Source organism: Cotesia glomerata, linkage group LG5, assembly GCF_020080835.1.
Source record: "Cotesia glomerata isolate CgM1 linkage group LG5, MPM_Cglom_v2.3, whole genome shotgun sequence".
In the NCBI taxonomy this organism is placed as follows: Eukaryota; Metazoa; Arthropoda; class Insecta; order Hymenoptera; family Braconidae; genus Cotesia; species Cotesia glomerata.
In genome coordinates this window covers 22,035,931-22,055,310 of record NC_058162.1, presented here as the reverse complement: position 1 = coordinate 22,055,310, position 19,380 = coordinate 22,035,931, and the positions used below count along the sequence as shown (strand labels likewise).

Genomic DNA, 19,380 nt, shown 5'->3' with positions numbered 1-19,380 from the left:
TAAAATAACTTGAGAGTTATAAGAATTTACTGAGCATGAATCTCAATTACACTTAGATTTACCTTGACTATTTTATTGTTTGTGAAATGCTATTCTTGTAGTGCTGATGGTGTACACAACTTGTTCGACTAACAAAAAACAATAAAAAGTGTATGTTATAGCTAAGAGCGGTTTATAGTTGATTTTCAAACGTGTTTTTCCCATGTATGTGATAAAATTTCGAAAAAGAACGCTTCGCTCTTCGATAGATAATTTAATTATCTATCGAAGAGCGAAGCGCTTTTTTGGAAAATTTTCATTTATTTATGCATAAAATGCGTTTTAAGATTCCATTTGTTGTACAAGTATGACAGAGATACTTTCGTTTGTCCAATAGAGGACAAATTTCTCAAGTTGAGAAATTTTTTTTCTCAGCTGAAGTAGGTGGCGCTGCTTCCCTAAAGTATCTAAAAATCTTGATCAAATATAAAAATATATTCTATCAAGTATTTATGATAATTTGAATTAAGAAAATATTACTTCCACCAAGAATAGAATTTCAAGAAAAATTTTTACTTCGGCCAACACAACTTCGGTCTTCCTTCAGGCATCCAAAAATTTTCTTGAGCCAAGAATTTTATTCTCCAGTCAAAAAATTTTTCTTTCTGTGTACATAAAGTCATATTGAATAAAAAACCTAAATACTTGTACAGAAAAATTGTAACAACTGAAAATAAACACAAGTATAAAACGAAAAATTGTTCTTCTATCGATGTAATATCTACTCGTACACACAACAGAAAAATGTATAACTTACAAAGGCTTCAACTATTATAATAAATTACCAGACAATAAAAGATTAGAAAATAGATTAAAAAACTTTAAACGACTATTAAAAGACTATGTTAAAAATACGTATTGACAAAGAAACATTTACTAGATTTAGCATACTATATTTGTTATAATCTGTAAACAGTTTTAAAAATTTTCTTTTAAATGTAAAAATTGAATAGCAAATTGCTAATAAATAAAGATTATTAATTATTATTATTATTATTTTGACTAGAATTATTGAAGATATACTAGATGTAGCCACGTGAACTGCACTCAAAAAGGATGTTCAAACGGTTATTGAAGTTCTGTTGAGCTTTTACGATTACCTAGTTGTGGCTAGCACTCGAAGAAAATTGGCAATAAGTCGGTTGGACGGTTGAACTAGTAAACTAAGAATGATAAAAAAAGAAAAAAGAAAAGACAGGATATAAAAAAAAGTTGTCGAAGAAATGGAAAAATAAAACTAAAGTATATAAGAGGAGTTAAAAAAATTTAAGAGAAGTAATAACAAATAAAATAAAAAGGTATGGATTCTCGAGTTCTTAAAGTTCTTTAGGTCTACTTAAATTTAAAAAGAACCAGCCGAGTGTCAACATTTTATTTATAATTTACAGAAATAGTAAATACTAATAAAAGCTCTACAATAAATCGATCCAAATGAGTAGAGAAGACAAGAGACAAAATACAAAAGAGACAAATGGATATCAACATTCTTTAGGTTGATTGATGAAACTTAGTAAATGTCTTGTGTCTAGTGTCTAGTTTCTAGTATCTAGTACCAATACTTTGTAAAATATCTATCTACTCTACACAAACTACTTGCTGATGCTTAACTTCTAAGTTGACTGGCATCGTTGCAGTTACTACACGCTACACAAACTTGTACACTTGAAACGCTGTTTAAAAACCTTCGTCTCAAAATAGACACGTCGTTGCAGTGTGCATTTTAGTGGATGTAGTTTAGCTGGAAAATGTTTTATAAATTACCCGTATGACGGAGAAACAAAGATCACTTTACCGTTCAGCTAAAAAAAAAACATATTAACTAAATAAATAAAATTAATAAAACTAGGTCAAATATTGCCATTTTTATTGTTATCGTTACCTCCGAGTACACGCTCTACGTTTCTTTAATGCCATTATGTATAAAGTATACTTATATACTTAAATTTTTTATTTCATATCAAGTATTGTATCAAGTGCATCAAGTAGAAGATAATATTAAAGCCGCTGTACTGCTACTGTACCAGATATTGATTGAGGATCATCCCAAGTGTAAGCTAGATGTAAGCTTACATATTTATCTATCCAGAAAATAATCTAAATATTATTTTATATTTTTAGTAAGCTTAAATCTATACCAACATTTTAACGTCAATGGTGCGTTATCAGGATATACACTAATTTACCAAAATTAAATATGTATTTATATATAAATTTTATATATGTGAAATCTGACGCGTGACGACAACGACGTCGACGTGTGGCCTCGGCCGTGGCAATTGCGCAAAACTAAATTTATTCTCATTTTAGACGATTTTTCCGGATATTTTATTGTTTCGTTGATAAATTATTCATTTAGAAGAAATTTTATAATTTTTTATGTTAATCAGATTTATGACAAGTACTACAGTTGTTAATGAATTAAAATCAGTTGTAAGCTTAATGTTTTAATTTAAAAGTTTATCTTTTTTGCATGTACAAAGCCAACGTAAGTACATTACAAAAATACAATATTACTGTATTAATAATAATAATAGTAATCATAGAATGCAGAATGTAACATTCTGTTGCATTCTCTTGACGTTTGTCTATATCATATTTTATTTTATTAAAACTTGAATCGTCTAAAAGTTTAACTTGTTTATTATATAAATGAAAATGTATAGAAAACTGCAATAATGTGTGTATACATAAATAAAGTAGAACAAAAAAAAAGTTTTATGGAATACATAACGACTAAAAAATAAATTGAATGAATAGGTACGCCAATGATAGAAAGGCTGAAAAAAAAATGTAACTAGTGAACAGAAAAAGAAATAAAATATGAGAGGAAAAAATTTCTGTTAGAGCATGAGCTATCGCGTAACAGCGAATGACTTTTTTAAGTGAAACATGATCTGTATAGTTGAACGCATTGCTGCCATTTCGAATAAAAGAGTGATCAATGCTATTTATTTATAAAAAATTTTATTAACTTTATTTATTAATCGGCAATTAATTGACTTGACAACAATTACTCAGTTAATAATTATATTACAAATCTTTTGGCCGATAAATAATTCATTATCACGGTCATTATCAGGAAACAAAAGTTTTATAACAATTATAATTTCCAATGAATTAATTATACGGATAATTGAGTTTTTAAATTAATTAATGGCTTTATTATAGCTATATACTCAATATTAATAATCAACCTTTTTTTTACAATTAAAATGTATAATAAATTATCTATTTTTATATAATATTGTGAAAAGTTTTGCGTATTTAAACATGATAATTAAATTTTTATTTATTATTATTATTGTGTTGTAGAAATATATAACCATCTTAGCTTACGAGTAACTCTCACTAATTAAAAGAAAAACTGATGGAATTTTTTTAATTGAATTTGAAATGTCATAAGTTTTATCATTAATTTTAATTTATTATACATTATTTATTTTATCTTGCTCCTTTTTCTTTTTTATTGCTAATCGATATAAATGATGTATTAATATTTTTTTTTTTTTTTTTTTTTTTTTTTTATTTCCATTACAGATACAGATCAATATATTTACATGTACATAACTATATTACAATCTGTCCTATAGAGATGCAAAAGCACCTGTGCACAGGACTGGTATAATATTTATTAATTCAAGATTATTAATTTAGTGTATTAATATTTTAATGTGGAGTTAAAAAAAAATTTTTTTCTAAGCGATAAATGTGGAGCTGATATACGAACTTTAATCGAGCGTTAGTAGACACACATTAACTATTAATAGGATGTAGCATTACGTTGTACGGAGTATGAGTGAAGAGATATAACGCTGGTAGCTTGGTTACTAAACTTGTAGATTAAAGCATTGATGAATATGATGCTGATGCCGAAGATTATGATTATGATGATGATAATCATGATAGTGATAATTATAATGATAGTGATGTCGCCAGTTGGTTATTTGCGATTCGATAGCTTTTGAAAAGGCATTGCCGATGAAACGCATAAATTAACTGTACGCTAGATTACACTGATGATCAAACGATTCACCTTTTATTAGCTTTGATTTAACTATATTAAGAAATTTTTCACAGTGTTATTGTCTATTCATTCTCTAGTTTTTATTTTGGTCGAATAAATTTTATTAAAACAATTTTTATTTATAATACTTTGGATTTGAAGTTTATTTTTATTTCTAAGTTGTTTAGAAATATTTTTAAATCTATAAATAAATATTTTTAAGATTGAGTTTTAATTAAGAAAAAATAAGATATTGATCTCAAATGAAATATTTATTTATTTACTTTAAACGTTTTTCCCGTGACCTTTAAAAATTATTTTACTTTCTCAAAAACTGTTATTTTTTAATGTTATGATTTATTTGTTATGTAGAAAATTTTTTTGCAAACTTTTGTGATAAAAAGATTAATTCATTATAAAGATTTGTTATTTCTTCGTTCCTCAAGTTTGAGCTCAACTTTCACCAGAAAAAGAAATTTTTAATTATCAGCCAATAAACTCTAAAAAGATTTAATATATCTTCCTTTATATCTTACCTTTATATTTTTCAAGTAGATTTCTTTAGAAATCTAGCTATTGTAGCCGGTCTTAGGTCGCAATTTTAAGAAAATTTTGTCGTAATATGTTTTATCTCGTCGAGTTATGCTAAAAAATAGCATTGTCTCAAAAGTTTATAAATGTATTTATGTACAGGGTAGAATCACCGGTTTTGGGCATCTTAGTGCTAGTTTTGGACGTTTTGAAATTTAATGATTGTGCAGAAAATTGTAATGTTAAATAATATTTTCATAGAATTTTTAAACGCTCACATTCATACAAACAGAATTTATGATGCTATTACGTTTATAAATTGTTTATGCAATAAATTGGACATTAAATATCCAAAAACAGCATATTATCCACAAGCGATGCTTCTACCCTAGGGTTTGTGACCGTTGTCACATTCCTTTCTCAATCCTTTCCTACCAATATCTTGTTACGTGAATGTGGAACGCTACACGTAATAATTACCGTAACTCCTATTATTTCCCGCTTCACAGCATTATTTATATTTGTAAAAAATGCTTGCCGTAAGATGGACGGTGGGGCTTAATGTATATAGAATAAGCGAAAGGAAATTTAGTATAGACCGGATAGCTCAAATGGTAGAATAGCCTACATGTCTTCGGAAGGTTCTGGGTTCGAATCCCAGTCCGAGCTATCTAATAATTTTTTCTCGCATATTCTGTAAACTCACATTAAGATGATCCTCTCCACATTCCTTTCTCAATCCTTTCCTACCAATATCCTGTTACATGAATGTGGAACGCTTCACGTAATAATTACCGTAATTCCTATTCTTTCCCGCTTCACAGCATTATTTATATTTGTACAGATTGTACAGATATAAATAATGCTGTGAAGCGGGAAAGAATAGGAATTACGGTAATTATTACGTGAAGCGTTCCACATTCACGTAACAGGATATTGGTAGGAAAGGATTGAGAAATACCGTTTGTGACCAGTGTACTTTTTTTGGCCACTTTATTTTCAAATTATTGTATAAATATTTCTTTAAGCGCAAGACTTTATGAATTCAATTTGCATAAATGTACTAATTCATAAATTCTGGAAAAATTCTACTTGAATAGTTAAATTTTTTAGAAATTAACTAAAATATCAAGTGGCCAAAAATGATCCCAAGATGGCCAAAACCGGTACTTCTACCTTATGTGACATAACGCGCCATGTTAGCAGGATTACGTCCACAGTTCTTAACCGATTTTTATGAAATTTCGTAGACTTATTCTATGAATCACTACCAAGATCAAGTTCGAAGATGAGCAAAATCGGCCGGTTAGTTTATGAGTTCTGGGTGTTTGGAAATTTTTTTCATATTCAAAAAATTTTGAATTTCGTCAATTTTATCGAATTGATTCTCCAGATGTAGAAGATAGATGAAATCTATTAAATTTATCTTAAAGTTCACGTAATTATCTTCAATTTAAGTTATTATTTGTCTAATTTTAATGATTTTTTAATTAATTCCGTGATTTTGAAAATTTGCAAAAATTTTTCGGTAAATGTATTTTGATACTTTTTCTTTAAATAATTTCTAAGCCGTAAAAGATAGCTCAAATCTATTAAATTTATGTAAAATTTCATATAATTATCTTCAACGAAAGCTATTTTTTTTTTTCAATTTATTTCGTAATTCAGAAAATTAAAAATAACATTTGTCTTTTATCGTCAAATAACTTTCATATATTACAAATCCTTTTTTTATAGGTAGATTTATTTTTCGATAATCATTCTAGAAATCTCCTTATCCATATCGGGTGTGGCCGAATGGCGCTTATTTTTTCAAATTGATTATTTTATAAAAAAAAAGCTATGCAATGTATAAAACTTAACTTTAGATATTCCGTTTAAAATACCCAGTTATAAAAAAATTTATTCAAACAAATTTATTCTAGAACTTAGAGAAATATTCCATCCACCAGTTGGAATAAAAATTCAATAATGTATCAGTGAAAAAATTTTTATCAACAAAACCCGCGTCTTATTCTCAAGACTTTGTGAATGCTTACACTGAGCATGATTGTGAGGTATTCGAGTGTATAACACATATGTATATCTGACATATGGTTATGTCTATTTCAGTGAATTCATCGATGAATTTTAAAAACTTTCAACAAACATCCTTGCTCATGTTGACTTTGAAGTAAAAAATCCAAAACTTTTAATAAAATAAAATCAAACAAAGTGAATGACAATCTAATCTTTAACGTCATAGAAAATGATATAATTCTTTCATTTGTAACTGATCATTGACGTATTTCGTTAATTGCCAACGCCTTGAGCTACATCGAAAAATACTTTCAACGGTTTAATTTAGTGACAAAAAAAAATAATTCCATCCATCATAAGTCATAAATTACAAGTATAAAAATGTTTTTATCCAGAAGTACAATAAGATAAACTCTTAACACTAAATTTTTTATGATACTCTGAATTCTCGGAATGTAGATTCGCATGCGCGATGCCCTGAGTTAATAAAAAAAAAAAATTTTACTATCCAATTGATGGAATTTATTTTAAGGATCGATTAGATTTTTTTATCATTTTATTCCTTACTCTCGTAAGGGTTACTTTTATATGACTAGCTACGTCTTAAATCCCATAGTTCTAGGCAATTTTATTTACTTCCTTGACTATTTCCTCGTTATAAATTACATCGAGGTTTTTTTATTCAAAAATTTTATTATTTAAATTAGTAATTAAAATGAAAAATTCGAAATTTTCCATTTTAATAATTCTCTTTTTATAATAAATTTTAAAATTTTTAAATGACTAAGTGCATAGAAAAAGTAATATTGCTTCATAATTTATCTTGACTGTAACTTATGATATAACTTACCTCTGCTACCTTCACACCGTTAATATAAATCAATTTACTTTCTGTTACAGCGTGAGGAGTGTGATGCACAAACATCTAGAAGCAAAAAATGATGTTAACTTTGATAAAATATTTAACCAAATGTTAGGTAATGTTTTGCTAATTATTTTTTATTAAATTACTATAAGTGTGAAAGTAACAGACAAAATATTTTTAAATAAATTTGAACTTGGTTTCAGACAATTCAAAAAATCGATTTTTTTTTGTATTTTGAAAATATATTTTTTTTAAGAGTACGCTGGCGAGAGAAAAAATAAAAATATTCAATATTTTTGAAGTTATCTTATATATTAAAAAGCGTCGGAACTGTAATTCTGAATCGTACTGAAACGCAGAAACAAATTTTGAGGAAATAGTACAATATTTATAACTTTGATGTTCAATTCTAATTTATTAAAAATTTATAATTTAAGTTTAATCAAATTTTATAAAAGTAATAATCTAAATGCAAACTAAAATTGTCATTGAATTGTTCCGATTTCTTCTGATGTATTTAAAATTTTTAAGGACGTTCATGCGCTACGCTACAGTCGAATGAGTACTAACGTTTTATGAAACTTTTTAGGGTCTTTAGAAAAATTTTAAAGTATTAATTAAATAATCTTATGAAATATTTTTTATGCATCTATTTTAAAAAATCAATAAATATAAATTGGTCGTTAATTTGAGTCCTTTTTTGTTGATTATTAAATTTGACAAATTTGTCATTTCTAACCATGTAGTCAGCTGTATTTAAGTGTTTGTTTGCATTACGGTGAAAAACAAACTAAAATAATTTTAAGCTTACCAAGTAAAACAATAAATAATTAATTTGAAAGTTCGTCAACACTATGTTTTTGATGCATTTTTATAAACGCACTGTTTAAAAATATTCATTGAAAAAAATTCACTATCATGAGATTTGAATTTTTTTCAATAATTTCAATTGATTTAAATTTTTCAGTATATATTTATAGATATATAATTTACATAAGGTAAAAGACCCAGTTATTGATACAGGCCTAGTTATTGACACTTGCAATTTTATTTTAATTTAAAAAAACAAATCAACTCTAATAAATTAATAAATATAATTCTTGAATTATAAATTTATATTATTATTATTATTATGCTTTACTTATACACCTCTCGGTTTTTACAAGGTTGATTCCTCTTTTTCTCCTAGCTCTACGCTTTTTCTATTTCTCATATTGGACCTCAGCAAGTCCCACCCGACACTTCATTTTTACGTTAATTTTTGCGGCTGTGGACCGATTTGTGATTTCTGTACCGTATTCACCCTGAACCTCACCTCTCAGGCTGTTGGAACAGAACCATGGGGAAACCACAGAGAAAACCCATGATAGTACAGTCAGAGCTGGGCTAAGTCTACAGTGATTGATAAGAAACTCTTCTTTATCGACCACTGGAGCATTAGGCCCCTCTCCTAGTGTGCAGAGATCCCTCGCGCTAGCCAACGCCGACTAGAGTGGTCACCCATTTAAGTTGTTGCTTAAATGGGTGATCACCCAAGTCAGACGTGTGCCGCCCGGCTATCTCTACCACTTTCAGAAGCTGGCAACCTAATGCACATATTTTTATTTATAATCACTGAAAAATAGTGGTGCGTGCCGGGATCGAACCCAGGTCCCACTCTTTCGAAAAGAGGGCACCGAGCCGACTAGGCTATTGCCCGCCTCGAATTATAAATTTTAAGATAATTAATTTTTTGGTAGCATTTTATTTTTTTAATTAGAGTAAAATTGCAAGTGTCAAACAACTAGGCCAGTGTCAATAACTGGGTTTTTTACCTTAGAGCGAATTTTTCTAATTTTTTCCAATAAATATTTTTAAACAGGGCTACTAGTGGACCCGACAGACGTTGTCCTGTATACACGTCTTAAATTTGAAAATTTTAAGATTATCTGAATGAGCTGTTACATTTTGGACCGTTTCAATGAAAATTATTATTTAAACGTTATTACAATGTAATATTTCAATTAGCACACGGAGACAAAAGAATGAAAATAGAGTTTTGCAGAACTGCTTCAGAACCTACGCTATGAGATTTTTACTCATGCTCGGTTTCAATCTCAATTATTTATTTAAATTCAAATGGAAAGGTCACTTGAAAACTTTTTTATCTTCCTATAACTTTATATTCTTAAAATTTATGCAATAAAAACGTATTAAATTTATTTAGAAATAACGAAAAAAAAATGATTTTTGGAAGACATGAGATTATTTCTCATGGCGAGAGTTTTAAAGGTGCTTAAAAATCGAGCCGTTCGGCTCCCTACGGCGTAGATTGGCTCTTTTCGGTAAGCGTTCTGTCGACATATTTGTTTAGATCGTATGTTAATTAAATGTGAGTTTTTTCTCATGGCGAAAATAAAGAAGATGAGCCGAATAACGTGGGTACTAAAGAGTTAAATAAAAATAATTGTTTTTGAAGCTAGAGTTTCGGGAGCCGAGAATTTTTTTCAGAAATTTCCTCCTCTTTAAGGATCTTTTTTCCGATTTTTTTTATAACACCCATAGTTATTGAGTTCTTTACAAAAAACTGAGATTGTTTATTTTGTTTATGTTTTATGTTAATAACAAATTGGAATCTCAAAAAAATAAAAAAACAATAAGGTAAAAGACCCCATTAGTGGCACTTTTAACCTCTATTAGTGGCACTTTTTCTTTCAATGAAAAAATGTTCTACTTGGAATAAAAATTAAAAATTTTTTTGATCTGAATGTCTTAAAAATTATAAATAATATATTCATTATTGAAATTAATGATTTTAATAATTGAATAAGTACCAAAATCAAAGAAAGTGTCGGTAATGGAGTCCCCGCCACTAATGGGGTCTTTTACCCTAACATTATTTTCAGAATTTAATTTCGCATCGAATGAATAACTGTTAATATTTTTATTACAATTTCTAAGATTTTTCTCAGCAAATTCACATAAGATTCTTACAAAAATTTCCGTCATTAGGTAACATAGTAATGATTACCATCCTACATAGGGATGAGATCAATTCTTTTCTCTCCGTGCAAGTGATTGATTTTACCACAATTATAGAGGGTAGAAGTTTTCTACCCTTCACAACCACAATAACGCAAAATTTTCTTGAATCTGATCGCAGTGCCTACTATCGGGTCACACTGAAAAAAAAAAAAAATATTTTGGAATATTCGATACTACGATCGCTGCGCTGTCTATCGGATCCAATATAAAACATTCCAAGACTACACAATAAAAAATTTTGCGTCATTGCGTGAAAAAATTTTGTGTTAAAAATTTTTGTGTTAAAAATTTTTGTGTTAAATATTTAACACTTTTAAGTGTAAATTGAACATTTATTGTGTTAAATTATCACAGAAAAGTGTTAAATTAACACAAAAAAGTGTTAAATATTTAACATAAAAATTTTTAATACAAAATTTTTTGACGCATTAATGTAAAATTTTTTACTGTGTAGCAACAATTTATAAATAGAAAAAAAATATTTAAATGAACATTTTCCCGTGAATTGAATTGTGAATTTAAATCATTCTCGAATCCACCTGAAGACACACAGAAAGTTTCATTAAAATCGGTCTAGCCTTTTAGGAGGAGTTCAGTGACGAACACACGCACAAAAAAAATTTATATATAAAGAATATGAATCAGAGGATTTTTTCAAACATTATTTATTATGGTATCTACTCAAATAATATAAATATTATTTGAGTAGATAACTCCATAAGTTATACGGAAACTCCATATGACTTATGGGGTTTCTCAAATAAACGATTCGTTTATTCTTCAAAGTTTGAATAAAATTATATCAAAACCTATGACATTAAAGATACTAGTCACTTGACCTTTTTTAATTTTATTTAACAAGCAAATTTGTTCTGAAAAATTATTTTAAAAAAATTGCATTTTTAATTCATTAAAATTTCTAAATATCAATTTTTTTGCCATAATTTATCTATAATAAAAATTCTTAAAAGTATCAAATGTCTGCTAAATTAATTGTTATGTTAAAACTTCAAAATTATATGATTATTTTGAATCGCCTAATGGGATTTATTTCCTAAAAATTAAAAAAAAATTAAACATTAAAAGCTTTTAAAAATATCCCAGTAGATTTTTTTTCCAATTAATTTTGTAATAATTAAATTTCTCGGAAGTTTTTTAAAAATTGTCCGTCTGCTACCATCATACTCACCAAATAAACATCAAAAACATTGAAACTAACTTGAAAATTGACTTTGTTCCAGGGTACCTTTTATTTAAAGAATTTTGCGAGACTGTATCAGAGGAACCAGTTCCTCAGCTTAGGTTTTACGAAGAGGTCGGCTATTAACCATTTAAGTTTAAGTTTAAGTTTATAAAAATAATTTTATATTATTAAAAAAATAAATTAAACTTATATCTATCTATTTAGTGAAATACATATAGTTTATAAGATAAGTAAATATGTATTATATGTTTGACAGATAAAGGCGTATGAAAAACTAGAAGCCCCAGAAGAAAGAAGAAAACTTGCCCGAGAGATATACGACAACTTTATAATGAAAGAACTCCTGGCGCATTCACATGTAAATATCCAACACCACACTTGGCTTTTTTTTACTTCCTTTATTTTTTTTATCTATCATGTCACGTCGCTATACTATGAAACGAATAAAAATAAGTTTTTTCTTTCACTTACTTTTTTATCTTTTTTAATGTACCGCGCTATCATTATTATTATATGTATTTTTAATTTTAATTTTTTATTTTTAAATTCACAGGAATACTCAACAGATGCTGTCTCTCATGTACACAAATATCTAATGAAGAATGAGGTGCCTGTTAATTTGTTTGAGGTAAATTTAGATTTATACATATTCATATCTTATGTATATGTATATATGTGTGTGTTTATGATTACATTTAATATCCTAATAATATTTTTATTGTCACTTTTTTAAGATTCAATCGTTTTTTATAAATTGTTTTAAATCAATTAAGTTTTTATCGACATAAAATTTTTTTAAGTGTAATTGTAATTTTTTTTCGGTTTTGAAAAATTAAAATATCATCTTCTTAGTTTCAGAGTGGAAATATGTGTAGAAAACCGTTTTCATGCTGATTTTCATTAATTTTTTTAAGGTATAAAAAATTAATATTATTTATTGAAACTATCAGGTTATTTTACAGATATATTTACAAGTATTTTTTCGTATTAAACAACAATATAACATAACAAATAGCGGAGATATCAGCTGATACACATCGTAGGTTTTCATCCGACTTAGCAGTTGGTGTGCAGTATGGAAGCCACAATTTTTATCTGATATCAATGGCATAGAAAAATTACTTTTTTTATATGTGTATCTTCTATATAAACCTCAATTCTAAAAAAAAAAAGTAAAAATTTGTATTTGTTAGAGGGCTGTAAAATTAAGTCGTGATTTTTTACCATTTTTTCATACGCTGTTTATTAAAAAAAAATAGTTTAAATAAAAATATCGCTTATGATGGAGGTTCATATTCAGCGTAATTGTATAAAGAAAAGTAATTTTTCTGTGCCATTGATTTCAGATAAAAATTGTGGCTTCTATAGAGTACACCAACTGCTAAGTCGGAAGATAACCAACGATGTGTATCAGCTGATATCTCCACTACTTTTTAAGTTATATTGTCGTAAAATATGAAAAAATATAAATATATGTATTAAATAACCTGATAGTTTCAATAAATAACATTAATTTTCATGCCTTAAAAAAATTAATAAAAAATCAACATGAAAACGTTTTTCTGCACGTATTTCACCCCTTAATTTAATTTAATTGCACGCCTCATAAGCGAAGCGTTGAAGTAGTGCTCTACTCTCGAGACGTCAAAAAAAAGCAGTTTTCTCGAAACTGAAATTGACTTTTTTTTTTTTCTTATATCGCACTTATAGAATAATACTCATATATGAGTACGCTTATATTAAGTCAAATAATCTGCCAGGCACATAAACTATCTTTCAATAACAATTATTTTGTTCAACATAGTAAGTAATAACATTAAAAATAATCTTTCCTGGACGTCCGTGTGTCTGTGTTTATGGATCTGTGTGTACGTGGCAAGAAAATTGATTGAAAAAATTATCATACCGGAATAATTTTTTAAACCATAGCAGAGTTTTCTGTTTTTTATTATTTTGTTTTTTGTATTTTATTTTAATCAATTTTAATGTGGAAAATAAGATTACGAAGCGTGCACTTTTGGATTTTCTGAACTTTTTTTAATTACTGTCTTTAAAAATTGTTTATCATACAGTAAAAAAAAAAATTCTTAACTGGAGGGTAAATTTTCTTAGCTCAAGAAAATATTAAAGAAGATGGAAAATTTCTTGAATGAAGTCAAAGTTTTTTGAGCCAAGAAAATTTCTTCTTGTTCAAAAATAACTTTTATCTCCCTTAAAATTTTCTTAGTGCGAGAAGTTTTCTTTTACAGCTATTATTAAAATTAACTAAGAAAAAATTGAATTAAAAATATTAGCTTATTTTTTTTATTGAAATTAACTTTAACAAAATGTATGAAATTTTTTCCATTTCTTAAAACTTTTCATTGATTCTTCAAATGTTTATTCTAAAAATCAAAGAATTTTTAGACTGTTATTTTTATTTATCATAAAAAATGATTTGTTGTTTAACAATTTTTTTCAACTCTAGGATAACGTACAAAAATAAACATTCTTATTTAACTTTACTTTATTTTTCGTTTACTTTAAAATAAAAAAATATTTGGATAGCACCTACATCCGCATCATTGTATATTTTACAACGAAAATATTACTTTTTTTTTATTTACTAGTCATCCGCTTCGGTGATAACTCAATATTTGATTTAATTAAAAACAAATCGGTTATTCGCAATAACTTTTTTAATCTTTAATAAGAAAAACTTTTTTATTGCTCGGAATATTTATAAGATAAAAACAATGAAGCGTTTCGAAATTTAGAAAGGTATATAAAAGTTTTTTTTATGTAATAGATTATTGAAGAAAAAAATTTGTTAAAGTTTTGTAACCAAAAACAATAAAAACTGCACTTTAGAATAATTATAGTTGTAAAGTTTCAATCTTATCTTCTAATGAAACATTCATTTGATACAAACAAGCTCTTTTGAAAATTAATTATGACAAAACTTTTAATGGGATAATAAGTTTAAAAAAAAAAAACATACGCTAGGTAATAAAGCTCTAAATAATGTTGTTGTGGAAGATATTTAAAAATTAAAGTGCAATTAAATATTCTTCTCTCATTTATACTCACTAAAAAAAGGAACATTTTACAAAATTGTTTAAGTATAAACTACATTAAGTGTAACACAAAAAACACACATACGCTTCAAATGATTAAGCAAATGTAATTTATTATTCAGAAGCTAAATATTTGAGCTTTTGAACACACGTGTAATTATTTATAATTGACGTTTTTTCTAAATCAATAATTAAAAAGCGACAATATTTATTTTTGTAACACTCCTAATTTATTTGGTAATTATTTACAAGTGTGGTCCACTCTATTTTTGGCCATAACTAGTTGTAAAATTAACATTTTTTAATTTTTTTTCTTATGCTTGTTTTTACGGCGCATTTATAATAAAAAATGTCGTGAAAGAGAAAAATAAAGATTTTGACAGCTTTTTTTTTTTTTTATTGAATTTAAATGCCAAGGCTTAAAGCCAAATAGCAAGAAGTAAATACATAGAATTTAGTTTCACATACGTAATATAATTAAGATTAGAAGTATAGCTTAAGTATAAAAATTTTGTATTAGCCATAAATAATATAATTAAAATTTGAAGTATAGCTTGAGTAAATAAAAAATTTAGTACATTTAGAAAGAATAGCCTAGTTACAATTTTAAATATCTTAATATATACATTTTTTACACTTTACCACTATTTATCAGTAAATTAAATAAAAATCCAGCTAATCTAATTCAGGTAGCAACTCTTGCCAGAACCTGATAGCCGAAACAATAAACGAATGTTCATAAATAGTACTAGAGAATTTAGGAATTTTGAACATGACGTTATTTTTTGCTTTACTGCCTTCAAAAGTTGGAAAAAATTTTGGCTCTCATGTTTTTGGATAAAATTTCTATTTTATCATTTTTTGATGTTTTTGATATATATTTTTTTGAAAAGTACATAAAAAACTAACAATTTTTAAAAAAAAGTTGAATATCACAATTTTCTAAAAAATTTATAAATTTTTTTTTTAATTTTTTAAAATTGTGATAATTAACTTTTTTTTTTTTAATTTTTCATTTTTTAATGTATTTAAAAAAAATATATATCAATAAAATCAAATAGAAATTTCGTTCAAAAAAATGAAAATGAAAATGATGGACCTCACTTGTAAATAATTACCATTTATTTATAAATAAAAATAAAAATTTTGCATTATTATGCAAAATAATAAATTCATAAAAAATTAAATAAGGTTTTATTTTTAGCCATACATCGAGGAAATTTTCAATCACTTAAGAGGGGAGCCATTCAAAAAGTTCCTGGAGAGGTAATTATAAAAGCAATATTTATTTATAAAAAAAAAATTAAACAAACAGTCTTTTGAATAATGCATGAACATTCGAAGAAACGGACTAGTTGTTTAATAAAAAAAAAACAAGGGATCACTTGAGTAGCATTAAAACTTGTGGTAATAATATTTTTCAGTGAAAAGTACACGCGTTTTTGCCAATGGAAAAATCTCGAGCTAAATATTCAGGTAAGCGAGAGACGTTTCTGTGTTTCCATTCACGTCCCTCGAGGGAATGTTCAATAATCGATAGAGCTCGTCAACGATTTGCCATTGTTTCTCCAGTTGACAATGAACGACTTCAGCGTGCATCGCATAATAGGAAGGGGCGGCTTTGGCGAGGTTTACGGATGCCGCAAGGCCGATACAGGAAAAATGTATGCGATGAAGTGTCTCGATAAAAAACGTATCAAGATGAAGCAGGGTGAGACACTTGCACTCAACGAGAGGCTAATGTTATCTCTAGTCAGCACCGGGGTATTTATTTACTTTATTTATCTTCTTCATTATTCCTAATCACCGGCAACATCAACATCAACTCACACAACTTAAACTTAAGCTTAAGCTAATGTAGAATTATTTATTTATTTATTATTTATTAGCATAAGTTTAGTTATTAATTAATTTATAAGATCAAAATTTACAGTATAAATAATAATAATATGTTTTGTTTTTCTTCCTCCAATTATTTTTGGATTGATAAACAGCAAAAATTCCAGGTGGATTGTCCATTTATTGTCTGTATGACATACGCCTTCCACACACCCGACAAATTGTGTTTCATCTTAGACCTGATGAATGGCGGTGATTTGCACTATCACTTGAACCAACACGGTGTTTTCAATGAACTTGAGATGAAATTCTATGCCGCGGAAGTAATTCTTGGTCTTGAACACATGCATCGACGATTTATTGTCTATCGGGATCTTAAGCCAGCAAATATTTTGCTCGATGAACACGGACATGTTAGGATATCCGATCTCGGGCTTGCATGTGACTTCTCGACAAAGAAACCTTACGCGAGCGTGTAAGTGATTTTTTATTTATTCATTCTACATCTAACATTAATATTATTGATGTTATATAAATTTAACAAAACGCTATTTTAAAACCGCAATTCGATATAGTTATCATAATATTAAAAGACAGTTTGTTCTACTATTCTTCTAAAAATAAACAAATATTACTTCTCAAGCTATTTCAACTGTCGTCAAAATATTATGTTTATTTATAAGCTTTGAGAGAACGCTTGTGGTTATTGTAATGAAAAAATTATCCCTCGGGAATTCTAGGTCAAAATATAGAAGGACAAATTAGTTAATTGCATTCTGAGAGTATTATTCACCCCTGGGTTCCATAAATTTTAGATTACAGATTTGAAATTATTTCTTTTTTTTTTCAAAGAGATAATTTGACAAAGAGATTAAGGGCGTTCTTTGATATTAAATTATAATATCTTTTTTAATATTAAATTATTGGAAATGTATTAAAATAGTCGCATAATTTAAATAAATTAATGTAGTAGTGGTAAAATGTTTAGCATCTTATAAAGATTTTTTTTTAGGTCAATTTTTTTAGACGTCTAGTTATTGTGCGGTCTTATGTCGCAATTTAAAGAAAATTTTGTTATAATACCCTGGTAAAAAGGTTAGCTTGACTCTAGACAAAAATTCTTGAACCAAGACTACTACAAGGAAATTTATTGCTTTTCTTTATTGTAAAATATTTTCTATTGAGTCAATTTTATGAATCAATATCAAAATCAAGTTTAAAGATGAGCAAAATCGGCCGGTTAGTTTACGAGTTGTGGGTGTTGAAAATTTTTTTTCATTTTTAAAAAATTTTTAATTTCATCGAATTTATGGAAATGATTTTCCAGCTGTAAAAGATAGCTTAAATCTGTTAAATTTACCTTAACGTAATTATCTTCAATTTAACCCTAGACTGGTCAACAAACGCGACCTAACGACTTTGGTCAAGTGATGAGGGATTTGCCGCAATGCTTTTAGAGCGTACAGTGTTGCCAGTTCATAGACTTTTGACAGGCAGAGACTAGAGGTGTTTTCGGAAACGCCGTGGATAAAAAACTACTTACGACTCTGGTTAAGCGATGAGAAAAGCCCCGCAAAATTTTTTTTCAGCAATTTAACATTTTCGAAGATATTTTAAAAAATTATTAATATATTCTAAAATGTCCAAGGAACAAAGTCAAATTTTTTTGAATAATTTTAGTAAATATTGAAGATGTAATAAAAAAAGGCCATTCGGCATCCGAAATGGAAGTAGATTTCATGATGAATGAAAAAAATACTACTAGGGTTGCATATGAAAAAAAAATAAATTTGTTACATGAAACAACAATGGCGTCAAAACAAATGCAAAAGTAAAATTTCATTAAATCTGTCTGAGAAAGTAGGTAATTTTTGGCCTAGACTGATAATGAGGTACACAAATTAAAGCTTATTTAATAAGCTTTCAGATGCCATTTATAGAATTTTCATAAGATCACGTTCAATTGTAATTGGACGAAAATACGGTAAAAGTGAAAATTTTTACGATTTTTGAAATTTTTTGAATTGCTATTATTTCTAAACTATTTAATTTAGAAAAATAAGTAAGTATACAAATTAAAGCTTATTAAATAAGCTTTCGAATTCAATTTACATAAATCCGATAGAATGTCGCGTTCTATTGTTATTTCACGGAAATAATGTAAAAGCAAAAATTTTTTGCGATTTTTGAAAATTTTTGAATTGCTCTCATTTCTAAACTAATCGACAGATTTGGCTCATCTTAGAACTTAACTTCGGAAATCGTCCTAAGAATAAGTATGTTACGTTTTATTGAGATCCGTATAGAATTACGGGAGTTAGAGAAGAGACAATGCCGATTATATCGTATATATATATATATATATAAACTTTGTAACGTTCACGTTTTCAAAATATAATTATCTAATTAGTCCCCGGCTCGAAATTTGCTCGCCGGAGTCCAGGGTCATAAACGGGGATCACATTATCAATAACAAAATATAAACAAAACACTTTATTTTAAATAAATCAAAGAAAAAGGAAACCTCTTTATTGGCCTGATCATGTTAATAAACGATATAAACAATATAAGCAAATTAAACAATATAAACAATACATTAGAACACTCTTTTCACACATATTCGCGGTTCAAAATCATCAACGCGGTTCAAAATCAAGAAACAATATAAGCAATATACACTAATACAATAGAAACTTTCTATCCAAACATACACGACGGTTTTAACGGTTCAAACTCAAAAACGCGGTCTACAAAATACTAACTAGTTTCCCAATAACACCCCCTCCCCCCTCAGGGCGAC

The 19,380-nt window shown here is 27.4% G+C and overlaps 1 protein-coding gene and 1 long non-coding RNA gene across 3 annotated transcripts in view; one reads left to right on the top strand and one right to left on the bottom strand.

The window, feature by feature from the left end:
- LOC123265859 (G protein-coupled receptor kinase 1) overlaps nucleotides 1-19,380 on the top strand; it is a 51,083-nt gene that overhangs the window by 21,302 nt on the left and 10,401 nt on the right. Inside the window, exons 2-9 of one of the 2 annotated variants that reach the window (XM_044729803.1) lie at nucleotides 7,493-7,569; nucleotides 11,723-11,796; nucleotides 11,942-12,043; nucleotides 12,239-12,313; nucleotides 15,946-16,007; nucleotides 16,166-16,217; nucleotides 16,314-16,505; nucleotides 16,736-17,055. In XM_044729803.1, coding sequence (XP_044585738.1) covers nucleotides 7,493-7,569; nucleotides 11,723-11,796; nucleotides 11,942-12,043; nucleotides 12,239-12,313; nucleotides 15,946-16,007; nucleotides 16,166-16,217; nucleotides 16,314-16,505; nucleotides 16,736-17,055 — 954 coding nt within the window. The remainder of the gene's footprint in view (nucleotides 1-7,492; nucleotides 7,570-11,722; nucleotides 11,797-11,941; nucleotides 12,044-12,238; nucleotides 12,314-15,945; nucleotides 16,008-16,165; nucleotides 16,218-16,313; nucleotides 16,506-16,735; nucleotides 17,056-19,380) is intronic. The other variant, XM_044729804.1, reaches the window with a different exon arrangement.
- Nucleotides 1,403-2,206, bottom strand: LOC123265889. Its single transcript, XR_006509692.1, has 3 exons — nucleotides 2,179-2,206; nucleotides 1,919-2,117; nucleotides 1,403-1,838 (listed from the first exon to the last, which is right to left on the bottom strand). It is a non-coding gene; the product is annotated as an uncharacterized LOC123265889 (long non-coding RNA).